The sequence below is a fragment of the Wolffia australiana genome, chromosome 16, assembly GCF_029677425.1.
Source record: "Wolffia australiana isolate 7733 chromosome 16, ASM2967742v1".
Lineage (NCBI taxonomy): Eukaryota > Viridiplantae > Streptophyta > Magnoliopsida > Alismatales > Araceae > Wolffia > Wolffia australiana.
Window position 1 is genome coordinate 4,039,702 of NC_135850.1, and position 20,972 is coordinate 4,060,673.

Consider the following 20,972-nt stretch of genomic DNA (forward strand, 5'->3'; position numbering starts at 1 on the left):
ACACACTCTCTCTGTCTCTCTTGCTATCTCTTGCTCTAGCTCTTGCAAGCACTCTCTCCCATTCTCTCTTGCTATCTCTTGCAATCTTGCTTGCTCTCTCTCATTATCTCTTGCTATCTCTTGCTCTCGTTCTCTCAAGCACTCTCTCTCATTCTCTCTTGCTCGCTCTCTCTCACACTCTCTCTCTCATTCTCTCTTGCTGTCTCTTGCTATCGCTCATTCTCATTCTCTCTTGCTATCTCTTGCTATTGCTCATTCTCATTCTCTCTTGCTATCTCTTGCTCACTCTCACACAACTCTCTCTCATTTTCTCTTGCTATTGATAGAAAATAATCCTTGAGCGGAAGCATACCAGAGTCCATTTCTTCGTATGGATTGGAGTGAATCTTCTGAATCAATGCAGGGGAGACTGATTCCTCTTCTGCAAAAGGGGGCTGGAGGGTCTCTCGTCCTTGCATGATCCAGGGACCACAACCTTCTTTTATAGACCTCAAAGGGCATATCAGTTTACAAAACCACCCATTACGGTTATGTAACTGGCCTGGTTTCTACGCATGTGCAACCATTGTTTCATAATCATTTTTATGCCTTAATCCCGTCCTTATAAATCACATAAGTGGGATACAATTATCACTAATAACCGTGATTAACAATCTCCCACTTGGGTGATACACGCATGATCCTCTGAATAACTGTTTTATCACAACCTTATGAGCTCAGAATTGGTTATTATTTGACAAGGCATATTCTAAGAATCTCATCCATTATCAATCAAACGCAGGACTGCAACAACTTCAGTACACTTTTATCCAGTTAAGCCAAAACAATCACATACATTCTTTTGATAAATAACATAGATCAACTATGGATGTGTGGCATGGAAATTTCACAAAATGTCATTTAAAGTGAACATTTCCAACTGGTACTCTTTACAGAGATCAATAATCAAAATGGATAAACTTAAAACAACCTTCATTTCTCCAAAATGTTTACTTGACTACATTTAAAAATGTCAAATACAAACTCCCACTTAAATTCACAGTTCTTCACAAGGGAGAACTCCTATATGAGCAGTGTGCTCTAGAAATACCTTAGGCAGTACGCCTTTGGTAAGCGGATTCGCAATCATGGAGTTTGTCCCAATATGTCCTGTAGACATTTGTCCATTTTGAATTCTTTCCTTAACAACTAGGTATTTGATGTCTATATGCTTAGGCTTGGTCAAGCTCCTGTTGTTATTAGAGAACAACACATCTGACGTATTGTCACAGTATATCTTGAGAGGACTTTCAATCCCACTCACAATTCTAAGACAAGTGACAAAATTCTTCAGCCATAATCCTTGATTGGATGCCTTGTCCATGGCAATGTATTCTGCTGCCATGGTAGAAGATGTTATTAATGATTGTTTAGCACTCCTCCATGATATGGCTCCTTCAGCAAGCAGAAATATGTATCCTCAGGTGGATCTTCTTGAATCTTGGCATCCAGCAAAGTCAGAAACAGAATACCCATCGATCTCCAAATTATCTGACTTCTTGAACGTGAGCATGTAGTCCTTAGTTCTTTGCAAATAGCACATGATTCTTTTCGCTGCTATCCAATGATCCATGCCTGGATTGCTCAAGTATCTGCCTAGCATCCCAAGTACATATGCAATATCTAGACGCGTACAAACTTGGGATATCATGCTTCCAATTGCCGATGCATAAGGAATTTCCTGCATTTCTTTAGCTTCAAAGTCATTTTTAGGGCATTGATTGAGACAAAATTTATCTCCTGTAGCAATAGGGCTGTTTCCTGGTTTGAAATTTTGCATGCCAAATCTTTTGAGAATTTTCTCAATGTAGGCCTTTTGTGACAACCAGAGGATATTATGAGTACGATCATTGTGTATCGGTATGCCTAAAACAAAGGAGGCTTCACCGAGATCCTTTATCCCAAAATTCCTTAATAAAAAAGATTTGGTTTCACACATCAGCCATGTATCATTACAGGCAAGCAAAATGTCATCAACATACAAAAACAGAAATATATATTTACTCCCACTGAACTTGTGGTATACACATTCATAGACTTTATTCATCTCAAACCCGTATGAGATGATGACTTGATGAAACTTTTCATACCATTGACGGGAAGCTTGTTTGAGTCCATAAATGGATTTCTTTAATTTGCAAACCATTTTCTTTCTGAGTCTCCTGATACAAAGTTTTCTGGTTGCATCATGTATATTGTTTCCTCAATGTTTCCATTAAGAAAAGCAGTCTTCACATCCATTTGGTGGAGCTCAAGGTCATAATGTGCAACTAGTGCCATTATTATACAAAAAGAGTCTTTTGAAGAAACTGGAGCAAAAGTCTCTTTATAATCAATGCCTTCTCTTTGAGTAAATCCTTTGGCAACAAGACGTGCCTTATGTCTCTCCATATTACCCTTTGAATCTCTTTTGGTTTTAAATATCCACTAACAACCAATGGGCTTCGCACCTTCAGGTAATGGGACAAGATCCCAAACGTCAAAGTTTTTTATGGACTTAATTTCCTCATTCATGGCCTCAATCCACTTTTGAGAATCTGAACTTTCCATAGCACTTTGAAAGTTGATTGGATCATCTTGGTCAATGCTCATGGTTTGTTCATGTTCTTTGAGATAAATATATAAGTCATCTGGAATTGCAGATCTCATTTTTCTCGGGGATCTTTGTACTGGGATTGATTCTTGAGGTTATTGAGTTTGTTCTTCTGGGATGGGAGCTTGATGAATATTTTCTTCATCCAGAGTTGTTATACAATATCAAGTAGTACTTGTTCTTAAGTATTGTTAGAAACAATTGAAGGTATTATTGAATAATCCTCTTCAAAGTCAATATTTCTATCATTATCTCCCCCCACAAACTCATCATCCTCAAAGAATACTGCATTACCCGTCTCAAATATAAGTTTAGTGGTAGGATCATAAAACTTGTAACCCCTTGATCTTTCAGGATATCAAAAAAAATAGCAACTAACTGTTCAAGAGTCAAGTTTCCTCTCATTAGGCTTGTAAGGTCTTGCCTCAGTACGACAACCCCAAATTCTTAAATGTTTTATACTTGGTTTTCTACCTGTCCAAAGCTCATAAGGAGTCCTTTGAGTTGCCTTAGTTGGAACCCTATTTAGAATGTAAGGTGTCATCTTTAGTGCTTCTCCCCAAAGGAGTTCAGGTAAAGAAGTTTGATTGATCATACTTCTTACCATGTCTTTGAGTGTTCTATTTCGTCACTCAGCAACACCATTCATGCAAGGAGATCCCGGCACAACGTATTGTGGAACGATACCACACTCTTTTAAAAACTTAGCAAAAGGTCCTGGACGTTGTTCTCCTAAGCCATCACTTCTGCCATAGTATTCTCCACCACGGTCAGAACGGATGCTTTTTATTCTTTTTGCCAAGTTGATTTTCAACTTCAGCTTTGTAACTTTTGAACACGTCTATTGCTTGAGATTTCTCATGGATGAGATACAAGTATCCATATCGAGAGTAATCATCTATGAATGTGATAAAATATTGTTAACCATTCCAAGATGTCGTAGGGAAAGGCCCACAATGTCTGTATGTATCAATTCTAAGACTTTTGAAGCTAGATTAGAACCTGATCTCATTATGTTTGTTCGTTTTCCCTTGATGCATTTGATACATGTGTCAAAGTCTTTAAAATCTAGGGAATTGAGAATTCCTTCTGACACAAGCCTAGCAATCCTCTTTTGAGAGATTTTGCCTAAGCTTTATGCCATAAAGATGACGAATTCTCATTACATAACTTTCGTTTCGTACCAGAAGTACTAATTTGTAATGACTGATCCAATGAAGATGTGATAGTGTCAACTAAGTACAAGTTGTCATAAGCCATCAAACTTCCAGTAGCGATGAGTACTGACTTTTGAAAAAGACTAAACTTTCTATCTCCAAATGAACAATGATAACCAAATTTGTCCAAGACGGAAATAGATATTAAATTGCCTCCAAAGGATGGTACAATAAAAGTCTGATTCAAATGCAAATGACGACCAGCATTTAACTTTAACTTGAAGACACCAACAACATCAACCTCCATTGCTTTGCCATCACCTTGATAGATGAATCGTTCATCTTCATTCGGCTTGCGATGGTTGAGGCAGCCCTGCATTGATACACTTATGTGAGTAGTAGCAACGGAATCTACACACCATGTGTGTCTTGGTGCTGAAGCGAGGTTGATTTCAGAACAAACAAGAGAAAAATGTGTACCTTTCTTCTTGCACCAAGCAAGATATTTAGCACATTCTTTCTTCATGTGTCCGCTACGCTTACAAAAGAAGCAAGCACATTCTTTATGTTGTTTCTTCTTAGGCGGACCATCAGCAGCTTGAATTCCCTTTTGCTTTCCTTTATCCTTGAATTTTCCCTTGGAGGCAACAGTGAGCTGAGCACTTTCACATTGTTCAGACTTCAATCTCTCTTCTTCTTGCACACAATGCGAGATGAGCTCATTGAGAGACCAAGGGTCCCTTTGGCAGTTATAGCTCACTTTGAACTGATTGAATTGTGTAGGAAGAGAGTTGAGAGCCATATAGACTATAGATTCGTCAGGCAGTTCCAAACATAGAGCCTTAAGCTTGGAACGGATGTGAGACATTTCAATTATGTACTCTCTTATGTTGCCTTTACCTTTATACCTCATGGTAGTTAGGCGATTCATAAGGGTACTAATCTCAGCTCTAACACTTTTGTAGTAACTCTTTTCAAGCTCTTGAAGAAGAACTTTAGCTTCAGTTACCTCTTCAGCTAATGTATCCCTCAAGGATTGAGGAATGGTGCACTTTATGACCATCAAACTCATGCGATTTGATCTTTCCCATTTATCTTAGATATTCTTTTTCTTCAACCGAGGAAGAGTCTTTAATGCCCTTTGGTTGATCATTCCTCAATGCATAGCTGAGGTCCATTGCACCGAGATAAAGTGTCACAAATTCTTTGCATTTCTTAAAATTGGAGCCATTGAGCATCAAAGTGGAATTTACATTCGTGCAAATATTTGAAACTGAACTGGAGCCTAAAAAAAGAATTAAATATACTCACATGAGAATGAAAAATAACTAAGGCAAAATTGAAAAATAATGGTATTCTCCATCTCAAGAGATCTAGTACAACATCACTACTCATCTTTGGATGATATATTGACTTGTAGTGATCCTCTTGGCATAATAGTCAAACTTTAACAAAGAAATGACTTTCAAAGAACCTTCCTTTGGGCCGATGCAATGATGTCATTATAACTTTATAATCGTCAAATTTACTACTACTCATTTTCCTTTGGGCCAACAAGTATTCGCATAAATAACATACCATAATGTGTCTTAGTATTATAATTAGACACGCTTGATAATTAGATATTGTCAATTCAACATCTAATTAAAAGTCTATTACATGAATAAATACCAGACTAGTACCACCATTTTAATTAACCATATGTGCACTCAATTCAGCCAAACACCTATTTTCCTTTGGGCCAATAAGTGTCCGCATGAATATTAAGCACATTATAATCCTAAATTGGATTATGTACACCAAAATGGGTATCATGCACACAAAAGATTCTCATTCACCAATTTTAACATATCCAATTCATCAATCACATAACGCAAGTAAAATTTGCATAATTGAATTGAATTTCGGAATCAAAATTGGTTCTTTTGCATAAAGAAATGATAAAATAAATGAGAATATCATGATTTATTCATATTGAGCCACCCATTTCTATTATTTTCATGTTCCTTAATGGGCCCCTTGGTCGTCCAAGTATTGGACTTCGTTAATCAATCATACTGTATTTCCCCATATTGGGCTTTCAAAAGAATTAAATAAAACCCACATTTCCTATTTAAAATAGTCTATTGGCCTTCTTTTAAAAAAAAATGGATTTTGGGGTAACTTTAAGCAACCGCTCACCCCATTCCTGGGTGAGCGGTCACTTAAAGTGACCACCCCTTTAATCGTTCTCCCCTTGTTTTGTGGCGGTCACTTTAAGCGACCGCTCACCCAAAGGTGGTCAATTTGACGTGGGTGAATGGTTGCTTATAATGACCGTTCACCCTGACCATTCCGAGCAGAATGCCAGCGCAAAAGGCTTCCATTATATTCTTAATTTTTCATATAAAAAAACACATTGTATCCAGAACGAGAGGAACAAATCCGGTAATATGCCTTACATTAAAATGATACTCGTAAGCCATCCAAAACACGATTTCAATGTCAATGTTTGAGAAAAACAAAGCACGCGGATTACTTCAGAGTAAATTCTATCAAACCTGGCTCTAATACTAATTGATAGAAAATAATCCTTGAGCGGAAGCAAACCAGAGTCCATTTCTTTGAATGGATTGGAGTGAATCTTCTGAATCAATGCAGGGGAGACTGATTCCTCTTCTGCAAATTGGGGCTGGAGGGTCTCTCGTCCTTGCATGTTCCAGGGAACACAACCTTCTTTTATAGACCTCAAAGGGCATATCAGTTTACAAAACCACCCATTACGGTTATGTAACTGGCCTGGTTCATAATCATTTTTATGCCTTAATCCCGTCCTTATAAATCACATAAGTGGGATACAATTATCATTAATAACCGTGATTAACAGCAGTGTGCGTGTATCCCCATACTTAGATCCAACAGCTATCTCTTGCAATCTTGCTCGCTCTCTCTCATTCTCTCTTGCTATCTCTTGCTCACTCTCACACTCTCTCTCTCTCTCTCATTTTCTCTTGCTATCTCTTGCAATCTTGATCGCTCTCTCTCACACACACTCTCTCATTCTCTCTTGCTCGTTCTCTCTCTCTCTCACTCTAATTCTCTCTTGCTATCTCTTGCTCGTTCTCTCTCTCTCTCACTCTAATTCTCTCTTGCTATCTCTTGCTCGTTCTCTCTCTCTCTCTCACTCTAATTCTCTCTTGCTATCTCTTGCTCGTTCTCCCTCTCTCAGTCTCTCTAATTCTCTGTTGCTATCTCTTTCTCTATTTCTCTCACTCTCTCAAGCAGTCTCTCTCATTCTCTCTTGCTCTCTTGCTCGCTCTCTCTCACACACTCTCTCTCATTCTCTCTTGCTATCTCTTGCTCACTCTCACACACTCTCTCTCATTCTCTCTTGTTCTCTTGCTCTCTCTCTCTCTCATTCTCTCTTACTGTCCCTGGCTCTCTCGCTCTCTCTATCTCTATCATATTTCCTCTCTCTCTGTGTCTCTCACTCTCCTCACTCTCTTGCTCTCTCTCTCTCTCTCTCTGTTTCTTGTTTGCTCTTGCTTTCTCTCTCTCTCTTTCTGTCTCTGTCTTCCCTGGTTTCTCTTACGCATTCTCCCGTTCACTCTCTCTATCTCCATCTGTTTTATTTTTCATCAGAGACGACTGACGGGACGGACGGGTGAATGGTGACGATGTCAAGTCAGGAGTAGTGTTCGGCCGTCCCGATACCGGTACCGGATGCCGGTATCGGGACGGATGCTGTATCAGATACCAGAAAGGCATTTTCCGGTATCCATTTTTTCCGGTATCCGGATACCGGATATCGGTATCGGATATCGGTATCGGATATCGGTTGCTATAGTGCCGATATCCAATACCGATATCCGTCTCAATGTCGGCATCCGTCTCTATCTCAACGGAGCAGATGACGATATCGGATATCGGATGCAGATATCGAAAACCGATCTCCGCATGGAATTATAATAAAAATAAATTTATTTATTACATATCCCGCATTTCGCTTATATAACATCGGCACGGGTGAACCGGATGAGCTTTCTATTTGATCATACATCTCAACTATTATATACAGTTGCGGTTTCTTAATTTTTTCCATATGGGATAGAAGGATTCGGGTTTTGTGTTAAACTCAGAATCCCTTTATCCCATATGGAAAGATATAGAAATTTTTGTTTCTATTTATTGGACGGTGAACTCATTAATTAAATAATTTATATATATAACGCTCTTAAAATGTAGCGATAATAGATATAAATATTATTTTAATATTAAATAATTTATTGGCTTCATTTAATTTATACAGAGAAAATTTTCTAATATCTTCCATGTGGGATAACGGGATTCAGAGTTTACATTAACTTTGAATCCTGTTATCCCATATGGAAGAAAAAAAAATTTGCACACTATATATTAACGGGCATTCATCATAAATCAAAAAACACACAATGCGTTCAAAACTAACAGGTAGAATCTGAAGCTTAGTTTATTTTTATCGGTTGCTACCGGTTCCGATATCCGGATATCGGAAACCGATATCTGGCATCCAGTATTCGTCTCCGAAATCCGGATATCGGAAAACCGATATCCGGTATCCGATACCGATATCCGTCCTCAACCCCCGATATCCGATGCCGATATCCGTCTAACCCCTTCTAGACGGATATCGGATATCGGTTGTCCAATACCGGATGACGGACGGATATCAGTTGGGCGAACACTAGTCAGGAGTGTGTGAGAGAGATCTGAACAAAATGAAATGAGAGAGAGAGAGCGCGATGGATGATGACGATCTGAACAAAATGAAATGAGCGGATGTATGGTAAGTCCTGTGATGTCCATAGGGAAGGACAAGGTCTGACCGACGTTCGGTCAGACCGGACCGAACCGAACTGTCGGTCAGCCATTGTACTCTCTCTTTCACCTGCTCCCTCTCTCCCTCCTTTCTTTCTCCTGTTCTCTCTCCCTCTCTCTGTTTCGTCCTCTCTTCCTCTCGCCCGCACATTCTCTCTCTCTCCTTCTCTCGTTGTCTCTCCCTCTCTCCTGTTCGTTCTCTCTCACTCTCCTGTTCGTTCTCTCTTCAGCTCGTTCTCTCTCACTCTCCTGTGCATTCTCTCTCCCTCTCTTTCACTCCCTCTGTTCCTGGCTCACTCTCCCTCTCATTCGCTCTCCCTCCCTCCCTCCCTTTTGCCGTCTTTCCCGTTCTCACTCTCTCCCTCTCGTTTTCTTTCCCTCTATCAGTCTCCCTATCGCGTTCTCTCCCTCTCTTTCTCTCGCCCTCTCTCCCGCTCTCCCTCCTCTCTTCTCTTCTCTCTCTCTCTCTCTCTCAACCGCCCTTGCCCTCCTCAATCAAGCGTCACTTCCACAAATCTACTGGGATGAGGCTGCAGCCATTTGGATGTGACACTGGGTGATTCTTCTTATCTGTCTTCACACCCCCCTGTTTGGGTGTTTCTCTCTCTCTCTCATTCGCTCTCCATTCCTCGCTCCTCTTTCCACTGCTCCCGTTCTCACTCCCTCCCACTCATTTTCTTTCCCTTTATCCCTCTCTCTATCTCGTTCTCTCCCACTCTCTCTCACCCTCTCTCCCTCTCCTCTCTCTCTTACTCTCTCACCCGCTTTCCCTCTCCTCCTGTCTCCCTCTCTCTCTCACCCTCTCTCCCGCTCTCCCTCTCCTCTCTCCTGCTCTCTCTTCCACTCTCTTAACCGCTCTCCCACTCCCTCTTCTCCTCTCTTCCTCTCTCTCAAACTCTCTCCTGCTCTCCCTCTCCTCCTCTCTCCCTCTCTCTCAAGCCCTGTCTTTTTCTCTCCCGCTCTCTGTCTCCCTATCTCCTGCTCTCACTCTCCGCCTCTCTCCCTCTAGTCTTCTCTTTTTCTCTCCCTCTCTCATTCTCACACACACTCTCTCTCCCTCTCGCAGTCTCTCTCTGTTGAACTCCCTCTCTCTCCTTCCCCTTCACTTCCCTCTCTGGCTCTCCCTCTCGCAGTCACTCTTTCGCTCTCATTTTCATTCTCATTCAACACTGCTTCAACACTAGAAGTGACATTAGATGCAGTGAGAAGACCAAGTCAACTTAATGTTGACTAGTCAACATGACCGACCGGACCTAACTTCAGGTGTAGGTTTAGGTTTTTGGGTAAAACCGGACCGTGTACATCGTTATACGTACATCAAATATCGTCATCCGTCATTCGTCCCTCGAGCGTACCGTCCAGGCAGCTGTAACAAAGTGATTTCAAACTATTTCAGATCTCTGCCGTTATATATAGGGGGAGAAACTACCGGAAATCATAAACTGCCTGCGATCGCGGAGTTGTCCGTGGGATTTGGATGGCGTCTTCAGGAGTAGTGTGCTTTCTCGGAATCGACGAGCTGAGCTTGGAGATGGCTGCGCTTCTGGTCAATGCTGGACATCAGATCAAGGCTTTCGAGGTCCTTCTCATCATCTTTTTCGTCAGAATTTTGAATTCCGTGGACTTGTTTAGAAAACGAAATTCCTGCAAAAATTACTCTGTGAATGTCTGTTGTGATCTAATTTTTTGCATTTGCGCGATCGAATTAACTTTTGTGACGTGATTGTATTTCGCAGCAGATTGCAGAGTGTGGCTTGATGAGTCAGTTCCTAGAACTTGGAGGTTCACAGTGCGACGACTTTGCGGACGCTGTGAGAGGTTGATCGATCTTTACGTTCGTGTTTTTCCTCCTTCGCTTTACTTTAGAACATAATACTGCCCATACACTGTCCATCTCCGTGCACTTCCTGAACAATGGCCGGAGACGGCCTCTACGGTTGCATATCTCAATCGCAATTGCCGCACAGTTTGCCTTCTGCGGTTGTCTTTCACCGATTGACGCTCTGTTGTGTCTTCCTGACGTGGCAAAATGAAATTTAGCTTGGATTGATCTTCAGATGTGGCGGCGTTCGTTCTGACTGCTAGTGATCTATATGATGAAATCATAACAGGAACACAGGGTATATGATGAAAGCTTTGGGGCTTCTTCTCTATTTTTTAGTCGATTTATCATGCTATTCTAATTGAAATAATTGTTGCTATTCGACAGGACTGCGGGACGGTACTGTTTTCATTATCAGATCAACACTCCCGCTAAAGCAGGCCCAGTCTTTAGAGAAGCATCTCAATGGTAAGACGCGTTTTCTCTTGATAAGTGACGAAAGTCGTACAAAACTCTGTGCTGGTTGTGCTTGTGGGATTATTGGGGTGGGGCTGGGAGATGGTGTGGGTTAGTTGCTGTAAAAGCCATAGAAACGATGACCCTCTGAAGAATAATGCAAACAATTTGATTTCTAAACTCTAGTACGCATATTTCAAAAGGATGACAGACTCTTTTGAGTAGTATGTGCGATTATTGTCTTGTATTTTGCTGAGTGAGGGAATGAGACTGATTCTGATGTAGAAGAGCTGGTGGTACTAAGGAGGAATTGATGGTGAGTCTTATTGGGTGTGAAGGCTGTAGAGAAGATGTTCATCAGATTCCAAAACAACATATTTGATTTCTGTATTTGAGCGTTTATTTTCTAATAGGAAATTGTTTTATTTTGATTATTTTGTTTGATGATCATGTGCAAATTTTGCAGAGAGTGGGAATGTCATTCTTATCGGTATCCACATCTTAAAAGCCTCACCTGATGCTTTCAATGAAAAGCTTACGGTGAGATGATAATACTTGAAAACTTGTTCAGTACTGGAGACATTGCCTTTTGGTCTCATGTAGTTATCTTACCTCTGTTTTCATTCTGTTTTCCTCATCAGGCGGCAGCATTTGGAAAAATGGAAACAATAAGCGCAGCAGAACATATTCTTTCAGGCATTATACTTCCTCTATAGTCTGTAAATATTACTCAACAGTTCTCACTTCTGTAAATACTGTCTTACATTATTACATCTTTAACAGATATGTGCGGACAAACTTTTAACTTTGATCAAGAAGCTTGTACGGGCAGGTTTGTTTATTTTACTCTGATTCTTCCCTGAATAAAAACGTGATTCTCCTGCAGCAGAACTCAGATTCAAAGTTTCACAGAGGAAGCGTTGAGTTTGTATCCTGGAATAGAATCGTTGAGCCTTTAATGTGAAATCAATGGTTCGGTCCATAACAGAGGATCTGTCACCACTAACTACTGTTAAGTAACAACAGAAGATTAGACTCGTAATACCATAGCGTTGTATCATGTCTTTTGCAGAAGTCTTTATGGATGATTTTCTATTATAAAATTTGAAATGACTTAACTGAACTTCAATTTGCAATGCCTTATGCACAAGTCTAATGGAAGGGAAGGGATTTGGAAATGAGATAAGGAGATAGACGTTCCTACAATAAGATCTTCATGAAGAACAGAGAAGAGTGTAGCCAGTCAAAAGTACAGGCACGAGGAGAGGACGGCTCACAACTAGGAGGGAGAGGAATGGTGGAGTAGAATAGGAAAACTCAGAGTGCAATTCTTGCGTGCCCATTCCAAGAGGTTTCAGCGCTGAATTAGGGGCTGAGTCCTTACAGTGCTGCTGATAATTATTTCAGCAGAGCATATAACAGGACTTCCCAAAATGCAGGAAAGGGAACATCACATGCAGTTTGTAATGGATCGGCTATCAATAATACCTGGGGGGAAAGAAGATGGGTATGAATTATCTTTTCCTTGTCCTCAAGATCCCTTTTCTCGGAGCGGGAGCTGGAGCAGTTGGAAGGGCATTCCTGGCAGCCAGTAGGGGAGATCCAAGCAGATCTCATATTATCCTTCTTTTTATACATACATTCAGAGAACGATTCCAATACATTCAATTTTCTATTGAGATTTGGCCATTTTCTATCCGGATTTCGATCCAGGCATCAGATATGACTTATCATAGTCCACACTATAACAGCTGCCATCACTTCTATACCCGGCATGGTATCATATGAATAAAAAATGTAGTTCTTGAAGACTTTCAAGTAAAAAATGCATTCCCACTGCTGTAGGACGCAATAAAGTATTGTTTTTCCTTTCATTTTTCTATCAACTTATTGTTACGACATCTTTTTTACATTACAGCTTGATATATAAGTTCCAATAGATCCTCCTAAATTCTATTATTTGTTCCCTAAATCTTATGCAGCAAAGTCAGGATGGTAGATGAGCTCTTAAAATGCATCCACTTTTCTGCTTCCTTGGAGGCCATATTTCTAGGGACTAAAGCTGGGATCCATCCATGGATTCTATATGACATCATTTCTAATGCTGCAGGAAACTCATGGTAATGACCCTACTCATGGTAATCTCTAATATGGCCCTTTATCTTTCAATACTTGATTTGCATCATTTTATCTTATGTTCGTCCATCAATATTTTACTTTTTTGCTGAATACTGAGGTTCATATACCTACGGATGTTGGTTTGCTTCCTGAACTTGAAAAATTATGAAAACATTAGTTTTCTTCAAGCCATTTGTGCACTCCCATCATCAGAAGGGCTATTCTATAACATTTATAAAAAGAACCCCAGTTCAAGTGCTACTTCACATGACTTTGTTCAGGCCTCACTAATTTATATAAAGATGCATTGTTCCATCCATCTCATGGAAGAGAACCAGTGCTCCATGAGGGGCCTTGAACGGACATATGTGCACTGCATCTGAAAGCTGCTAGAGCCTCAGCTTCTTAAAGTATTTTGGCAGCATCTTTTAGAGAGCATGTACTTCTGATGCACCTCTGGCATGAGCTCAATCTTGTGCTCTACTACCCTGTGTGTAAAAAGTTGTGCTGGGAGAACCTTTGACATGGTTTCTAAAAATTCCTTCTACACTTTCTGCTGGAAGAACTTTCGATGTCAGGATAATCAAATTAGGATGTGCTCGGGAATTGCTGAATACTGAGGAATCTCAGATGCCAGGGGGGTTTGGCTTCAAGGCTCGACTGGTATCTTCATGGTCAGCCGAAGGAGAGACTCGCCAAATTATAGCCAACAACCCCGGGGCGGTCTGGTGAAGGTTCAGAGGCCAATCAAAACCTAACACCATGGTGAGGCGATCGGAGAGGTCAATAGGGATTACCTCACCGCTCCCCACTGCGCAACAGCTAAAGACTGACTTACACTAGGAGGTCGCCCAGCTGAAGAGTCAGGCGGTCGAGCATCCAGCACCAAACAAGAAAAGGAAACAATGCGAATATGCTTTGAAAGGGAGAGCCAAACAGTGGCTTCAGCCGAGATAGAGATGGAACATAAAGATGTCGGCAATAATAGCCCAAATTCACGCATTAACAGGGAGCAGCTGACGCCAAAAGCATCACTGCCGAAGGTGGAAATGCCAACAACTGCAGAAAACAAAGGGGAGAACACAGTTGGAAAGGTCGTTAGCAGTAGGAAGCCCCCAACTAGTACAAAGCAAAGGGCAGGAGGCATTATCCACTGCTATTCATTTACATTTAGACCCAATAAGTGATGGAAGCAATATGCTCCGACGATTACTGTCACCAAAGAGGTTGGGGAGGCTCACTATATGGGATATAAGACGCTACAAAGGGGTGGTCTAAAAAAGGGGAAACAGGAAGAAGCAGGAGGAAGGGAGCAGCAACAGGAGAAGTAAAGTGGAGGTCAGAGGTGAAAGGGAAGATGATTAACATAAGACGGTATCCCAAGAGGAAAGCAGCAACATTTGTTGAAGACATAGTGGAGAGAAGCTGTGAGGAGGATGTGAAAGAGTGCGACTATGCATGAACCAGCAGCCATGCATGATGGCTGCAGAAGCAGATCTGTAGAGGAGGCAGAGTTGGGAAGGGTGTTACGATCTACTAAGCCCACTAGGGACATCATCGTCTTTTCTAATTCTCTTTGTGTTTCCCTTTAAATATGTAGCCTTCCTCGTGGAGGACAGGACAGGAGTTTGCAAGTATTTATCTTCTCTATAGCGTCTCTTTCCCTGGACGACATCCACTCCATCGAGCTCCAGTCCCTCCAATGACATCCACATTGCCGTTCACTCCACCAGCGTCAACCCTTTTCACGATACAATCCTTGCGGGGATCCTATCTTTTGTATCAGAGACATAGCGCGCCACCGCCGCTGCATTGGCTCCCACATACACACCACCCTCATGTCGTTGCCCCCCGCGTCCTCTCCTGCATTGGCCAGGTCCACCGCAGCCTCGCCACTGACCCTGGAAGACCTGGCAGTCAAGGTGGCCGCCCTCGAGGAAGGCCTTGAGAAACATCTAGAGGCCTCCTCAGAGCAGCTCAAGGCGTTGGTATTGGCCGTCTCCAGCCAACTGGTTGTGGCTGTTTCAGCCCAGCTGAGGTTGGCTACAGCTACATGTCCACCCCCTCCACCCTTGGAGGCTGTCCTTGTCGATGAGGCACTGTGACCCCCACCGTCGGGCAGATAACAGTGGCCGTCGTGTTGTTGTGTGCCGCCATTGTGCCTCTCGCAGCCACCATCATCGTGCCATTTGTAGTTGCCACCTTCGTGACGTCAGCCACCGCCACGATGGCAGTTGTCGCCGTGGACATCATAAGCGGAGCTGCCAATGCCCCAACGGTTGCCGCCTTGAGCCTGCCTTGGGGCCCCTTCGACTAGAGGGAAGCCATGGTCGCCGATATGACTGCAGCTGTGGGCGTTGTAGGCGGAGCCGCCACCGCCCCATTGGCCGCCACCCTGTGGGCCCCTTGACCAGGGCGTCTGCCCAAGGGCAAGTCAGGCCCTGGGGGAGGGCAATTCCAGCCCGTCCCGCTGTAAAAAGGCTCACTGGCGGAAAACTAGCGGGCCTGCTCAATGGGAAAACAGGCCGGACAGGGGTTTTCCATTTCCGGCGGGCTCAAGCCATCCTCAAACAGGCCCGTTTCAGGGAAGCGACCCAGAAAATGGGCCCAATGCCTGGTTCCCCTTGGGCCCAAACCGAGCAGAGGATGTTGTGAACGAGCCAACCAAGGGTTTCAGATCGAAGACCAACCCAACAGGACTCCTGGCTGGCCTGTTCCCAGGAGATGGCCTCCATTGTACTTTCTAGGACCCAGCCATTGCTCTCCGGCTTTTGTTGGTCCTCATTGGTAGCGGGAGCTGGACATCGTCCACAACAACCCCCGCCCAGGTGGCTTCTCGCACATGGGGCCGCTCATGACCCGACACTTGTTGCCACAACTCTGTCGGACAGGTCAGCTTGAAGCCCGCGCACCCGCTCCCCTCCAGTTCAGGGGCGACTTCATCGAGGACCAGCCACCCAACAAGGGGCCCCACCAATCGGCTCGCCTCCCACTTGTCATGCCTCATCATGATTGCAGACCAATGCACACCATTGACGAAGACAAGTGGGAGGACAAGCCCGAGCATCTCCATCAGCATCGCGGCAACCTGGATCGTGGCTGCTGGGGAGGTTTCGGTCATCCACCTCCAGTACCCCGCTACTGTATAGCTGATGTCCCAACCTTCTTGGGGGGAGATTCGGACTGTTGGCTGCGACGTGTGAAGCAATATTTCTACGCATACCCGCCAGACGATGCAGAGCAACTTGGCTTGATATCATCTTAGTTGGATGGGACCGCTTCCTCCTGGTTTTGCTATTTTGACGATCGAATGGGCTTCCAAAGCTGGGCTGTCTTCAAATGCCAACTCAACCAACGTTTTGGACTCAAGCCCCGCGACGCCTACCACCGCATGTTCAACCTGTGCTCATCCGGCACAGTGAATGAGCTGGTGTCCGAGTTCATGGGCCTTGCTGGCTACCTCCCAGACCTCGCTGAAGGAACAGCCATGAAATGCCCTCCATCCCGCCTTGCAGTCCAAAATGCAGGGTGAAGTCAACCAATATGATCCGCAGACCACCAATGGCTTCATCGACTACACGTTTGCAGCGGAAGCAATCCTCCAGGAAATCGAGGCTCCCTCGGCCGACATCTCTGGCACTGGCACCCTCAAGGATTCCAAAGTCCCAGCCCTCACAATGGAAGCCAGCAACAGCAACCCATCCACCTGCCCTCACCGGCACAACCTGACCAAAGAGGAATTTCTCAGTCACAAAGCTCAAGGCCTCTATTATCAGTGCAATGAGAGGTTTTTGACAGGGCATCACTGTTATAAAACGCTCAACATCCACATTGTTATGCTCGACAGTGAGCCACACACCCCTGACGTCCCCACCAACCTAACAGCGGATGACGACACACCAGCTTCAGGACAAGCTGTGCTTGACGGGGGGAGTATTGTTACGATCTACTAAGCACACAAGGGGCATTATCATCTTTTCAAATTCTGTTTATGTTTCCCTTTAAATATGTAGCCCTCCTCATGGAGAGCAAGACATGAGTTTGCAAGTAGTTATTTCCTCTCTATAGCTTCTCTTTCCCTGGACGACACCCACTCCGTCGAGCCCTAGTCCCTTTAACGATGTCCACTCGGCCGCTCTCTGCACTCTCATCCCCTCGGTGTCTTTCACTCCACTAGGGTTGACCCTGCTCACAATACAATCCCGGCCAGGATCCTATCAGATGGGTGCATGTAGTTTATAAATGAAATGTTTATCTAGGAATTTACATGGACTCTCGGATGCAAAAAGGCGCAATGTAATGGGGCCACACTTGCCAGAGTTGGGAACTACTATGGTATTATGCGTGCAAGAGACCATGATAGGAGGCTGGGAGGCGAGGGAGTAGAGTATGGTGGGACAAGGCTTTCTAGTTGGTATCTTGGCAGTGAATTCAGTGGGACGATTCAAGGGTCAGATAGACGCATGGAACAATATGGTCTTTCTCCAAAGAGGATGAGTGGGGGGGGCAGCAATCCGTGGACGTGGGGAAGCTGAAACATCATAGTGATAGTTATGACTGGGTGTTCACATTAATATACAGTCCCATTTCAAGCACTCTGAGAACTATATGGAGTGGTAGCCAGCTTCCCAAGCTTCCATTGTTGTCTAGGGGTGATTTCAATGTCACTCTACACACATGGGACCTACCTAATGACGCTGGTGGTCGAGACCCTTGATCGGAGGTCTGGTCCTTCATTTCAGATGCTGGGTTGTAGGAAATGGGACCTTGGAATTGTTTTTATGCATGGAGGATCATGAAGATGCACAATACGCAGGCTTCACTGGATAGATTTCTATGCTTAGTGGAGCTGCTGGAGTGATTCCCCGTAGCAGATGTGCGCTGGCTCTTGAAGCCCCTGTCTGATCACTCCTTAAATGGGTGGCAGACGCTGGAGGGTCATGGCAAGTCCACCTTTCAAGATGGACAGATCTTAGTTGAGGGAGCAGGGATTCAAGGAAGAAATGAAAAAATGATGGTCATCCCAGCTCGCACTAGGTACCGCCACAGCTAGACAGGCTATAAAATAGTATGGGCCCTGAAGTTATACTGTTGGGTAGGGTTCGCCCAACCGATATCTGTCTGATATCCGATATCAGACAACCGATATCCGATATCCGACAGAAGACCGAGACGGTGTCTGATATCAGATATCGGATATCGGTCGATATCCGTCTTTTAGGTGTAGATGGATATCGATACCAGATATCGAGGGGGTGAGGACGAAACGGATATCGGATACCGGATATCAAATTTTGATATCCGGATATCGGAACCGGTATCTGGATATCGATATCCGGTATCGACAGTAAAAAATAAGCTTTTTTGAATCAGTCTATGATTTAAGTACTTCCGCGTCGAATGGTTCTAATGTATTTTCAATCTCAGTTGATAGATAGAGTGCAAATTTTTTATTTTCTTCCATATGGGATAACAGATTCGAAGTTTAATGTAAACTCAGAATCCCGTTATCCCACATGGAAGAAATTAGAAATCTTTCTCTGTATATATTAAATGAGTCCGACTATTCATTAAATCGTAAAATTATGATTTAATCTATACTCGCTATATTGAATGGCCCTTTTATTTGTTCATTATTTAATATAAAAGTACATCGTCCAATAAAAAGAAGTGAAAAGTTCTATTTTCTTCCATATGGGATAAAGGGATTCGGAGCACCAAACCCGAATCCTGTTATCCCATATGGTAGAAATTGGAAATATTGGGCTGTATATATTAAGCTAGATGTGTTATCAATTAGAAAGCTCTCTTATTACTCTTTTGCCCATGTTAATCCATTCTAATCGCTGAATATTTATCAATTAAAAATATTTTTAAGTGTCCTTTTGATGTGGATATCGAAATCCGATATCCACACCCGATATCCGATGTCGTCATCCTCCCCTTTTAGATGGAGGTGGATGACGACATCGAGACGGATATCGGTATCGGATAGAGGCACTGTAGCGACCGATATCTGGTATCCGGATATCGAAAAAAATGGATACCGGAAATTCCCTTACCGGTATCCGGTACAGCATCCGTCCCGATACCGGCATCCGGTACCGGTATCAGGACGGGCGAACACTATCGTTGGGCTTAGAAATCACGTTTGGGAAGTGAGAAACGTTCCATGGTTGGAGGCTTTAGATCGCATAAAACAGTTAGACGATATGTAAGACAGTAGAATCCTAATGTTAGAGGAGACGAAGGAGAGAAAGAACTACCGAGAAGCCAGCGCTGCAGAGGATAAAAAAATGGAGATGGATTGGAAGTAAATATCACAACAACTATGGCTGAAGGAGGGGGACACCAACACTCAATGGTTTTACCCTACACTAAACAAAAGGCGGTGATCAAATCAGATATTGAAGTTAGAAGTGGGCAAACAAGAAGTCGTTGGGTCAATGGCAATAGGGGGAGCTTCGGAAGAATATTTTAGAACCTTCTCAAGGCAGGCCGCCCTAAGCCGCTGAAAATAAAGAAATAGAGGAGCTATCGAGGTGACGTAGGAGCAGCAAGTTGATTTGATGAGACCCTTAATTGTGGAAGAAGTGAAAGAAGCCATCAAGGGACTGAACAAAGGGGCTCCGGGTCCTAGCAGGTTAGGTTTTCAGTGTTTTTCTTCAGTGAGTTGTGGGAAATGGTTGATGTAGAAGTTATGAGCAGGTTGGCAGAATTTTAGTAGAGAAATTTTGGATTAGAGTGCTAAAACAGGCCGCACCTCTTTCTTTGAATAAAATGTAAAGGGGCCATCAGAGTTGGTGATTTCCAACCCATACCGCTCTCTAACTCCATCTACCGCATCTTGGCAAAAATATTGGCCAACAGACTACGACAATTGATTGACAATCTTAGTGGACCCTTTCAGTCCGCTGGTCAACAGCTGATCTACAGCGCAGCAGCGGCAGGGGAGATCATTGTGGCGTGGCCAAGAGAGAGGAAGATAGGCTTCAGGTGGAAAGTTGACTTTGCAAAGGTGTACCACTTTCTTGTTTAGGACTTCCTCTAATCGTCAAAGAGGAAGAGATTTCACAGTAGAATGGATGAGGCGATGCATTACTTCCCACTATTTTTCTCTGTAAGTTAATGGCAAACGAGAGGGCCAATGGATCCATCCCCAATGGTTAGTCAAGCAGGGATACCCTTTGGCATCATTACTATTAATCCAAGTAGTGTATGCACTGTCCACCTGTATTGTCAAAGTTTGCACACACAGATGCTGAAAGGTTTTCAATCAGAGAACTTTAGTATGCAGACAATACCTCCTTCTTCATGGAAGGCTCAGCGGGGGAGGCTCAAAACCATTCAACATTATTAGACCCCTTAGCAATTTTGGGGGGATTTGAGGTCAGTCAAACCAAATTCGCCTTAGTGGGATATGTCTGAGGCTTTGGGACAATTACTGGGACGTTACCCATGCAGTACCTAGCATTGCCCTTGACAAGGGGTGGCTGTCGAGCATGAATTGGATGGACCCTGGTGAATGAGAAGGTGGAGAGGAGACTGGAACTACATATTGTCCCAAGCTGGCCAGATGGTATTGCTGAGATCGTACTCTCAGCAATTCCAATATTTTACCTCTGTTTTCAAGCTGCCTAAGGGTCTCCGACACTGCCTGGAATCCTTGATGAGAATTTTTTTTTTCCTGGAAAAGGCCTAAGCTGAAGAACGATAGCAGATCAGCTATGGTAAGGTGGGAGGTGGTTTGTCGACCAGTAGATCAAGGCAAGCTGGGGGTACTACACCTTCAAGACATGAACAGAGCATTGTAGACATAATGGGTGGGCAAGATTGTAGGACAGTAGGTAGACGTGGCCACGAATTTCTTGAGAGACAGTTATGGTGTGGATATGATCTGCAAACAGCGGTCAACCCCAATCAAAGGGCATCTATTCTCTAGCAAGGCTTG

General features: G+C 43.4%; 1 protein-coding gene across 1 annotated transcript in view; it reads left to right on the forward strand.

Moving 5' to 3' along the window:
- Positions 1 to 10,102: 10,102 nt before the first annotated feature.
- LOC144713967 (ketose-bisphosphate aldolase class-II family protein) overlaps positions 10,103 to 20,972 on the forward strand; it is a 48,963-nt gene continuing 38,093 nt past the window's right edge. The window contains exons 1-9 of the mRNA XM_078588707.1: positions 10,103 to 10,204; positions 10,365 to 10,443; positions 10,492 to 10,605; positions 10,683 to 10,745; positions 10,835 to 10,915; positions 11,370 to 11,443; positions 11,545 to 11,599; positions 11,687 to 11,735; positions 12,886 to 13,023. Of these exons, the coding sequence (XP_078444833.1) occupies positions 10,103 to 10,204; positions 10,365 to 10,443; positions 10,492 to 10,605; positions 10,683 to 10,745; positions 10,835 to 10,915; positions 11,370 to 11,443; positions 11,545 to 11,599; positions 11,687 to 11,735; positions 12,886 to 13,023 (755 nt within the window). The remainder of the gene's footprint in view (positions 10,205 to 10,364; positions 10,444 to 10,491; positions 10,606 to 10,682; positions 10,746 to 10,834; positions 10,916 to 11,369; positions 11,444 to 11,544; positions 11,600 to 11,686; positions 11,736 to 12,885; positions 13,024 to 20,972) is intronic.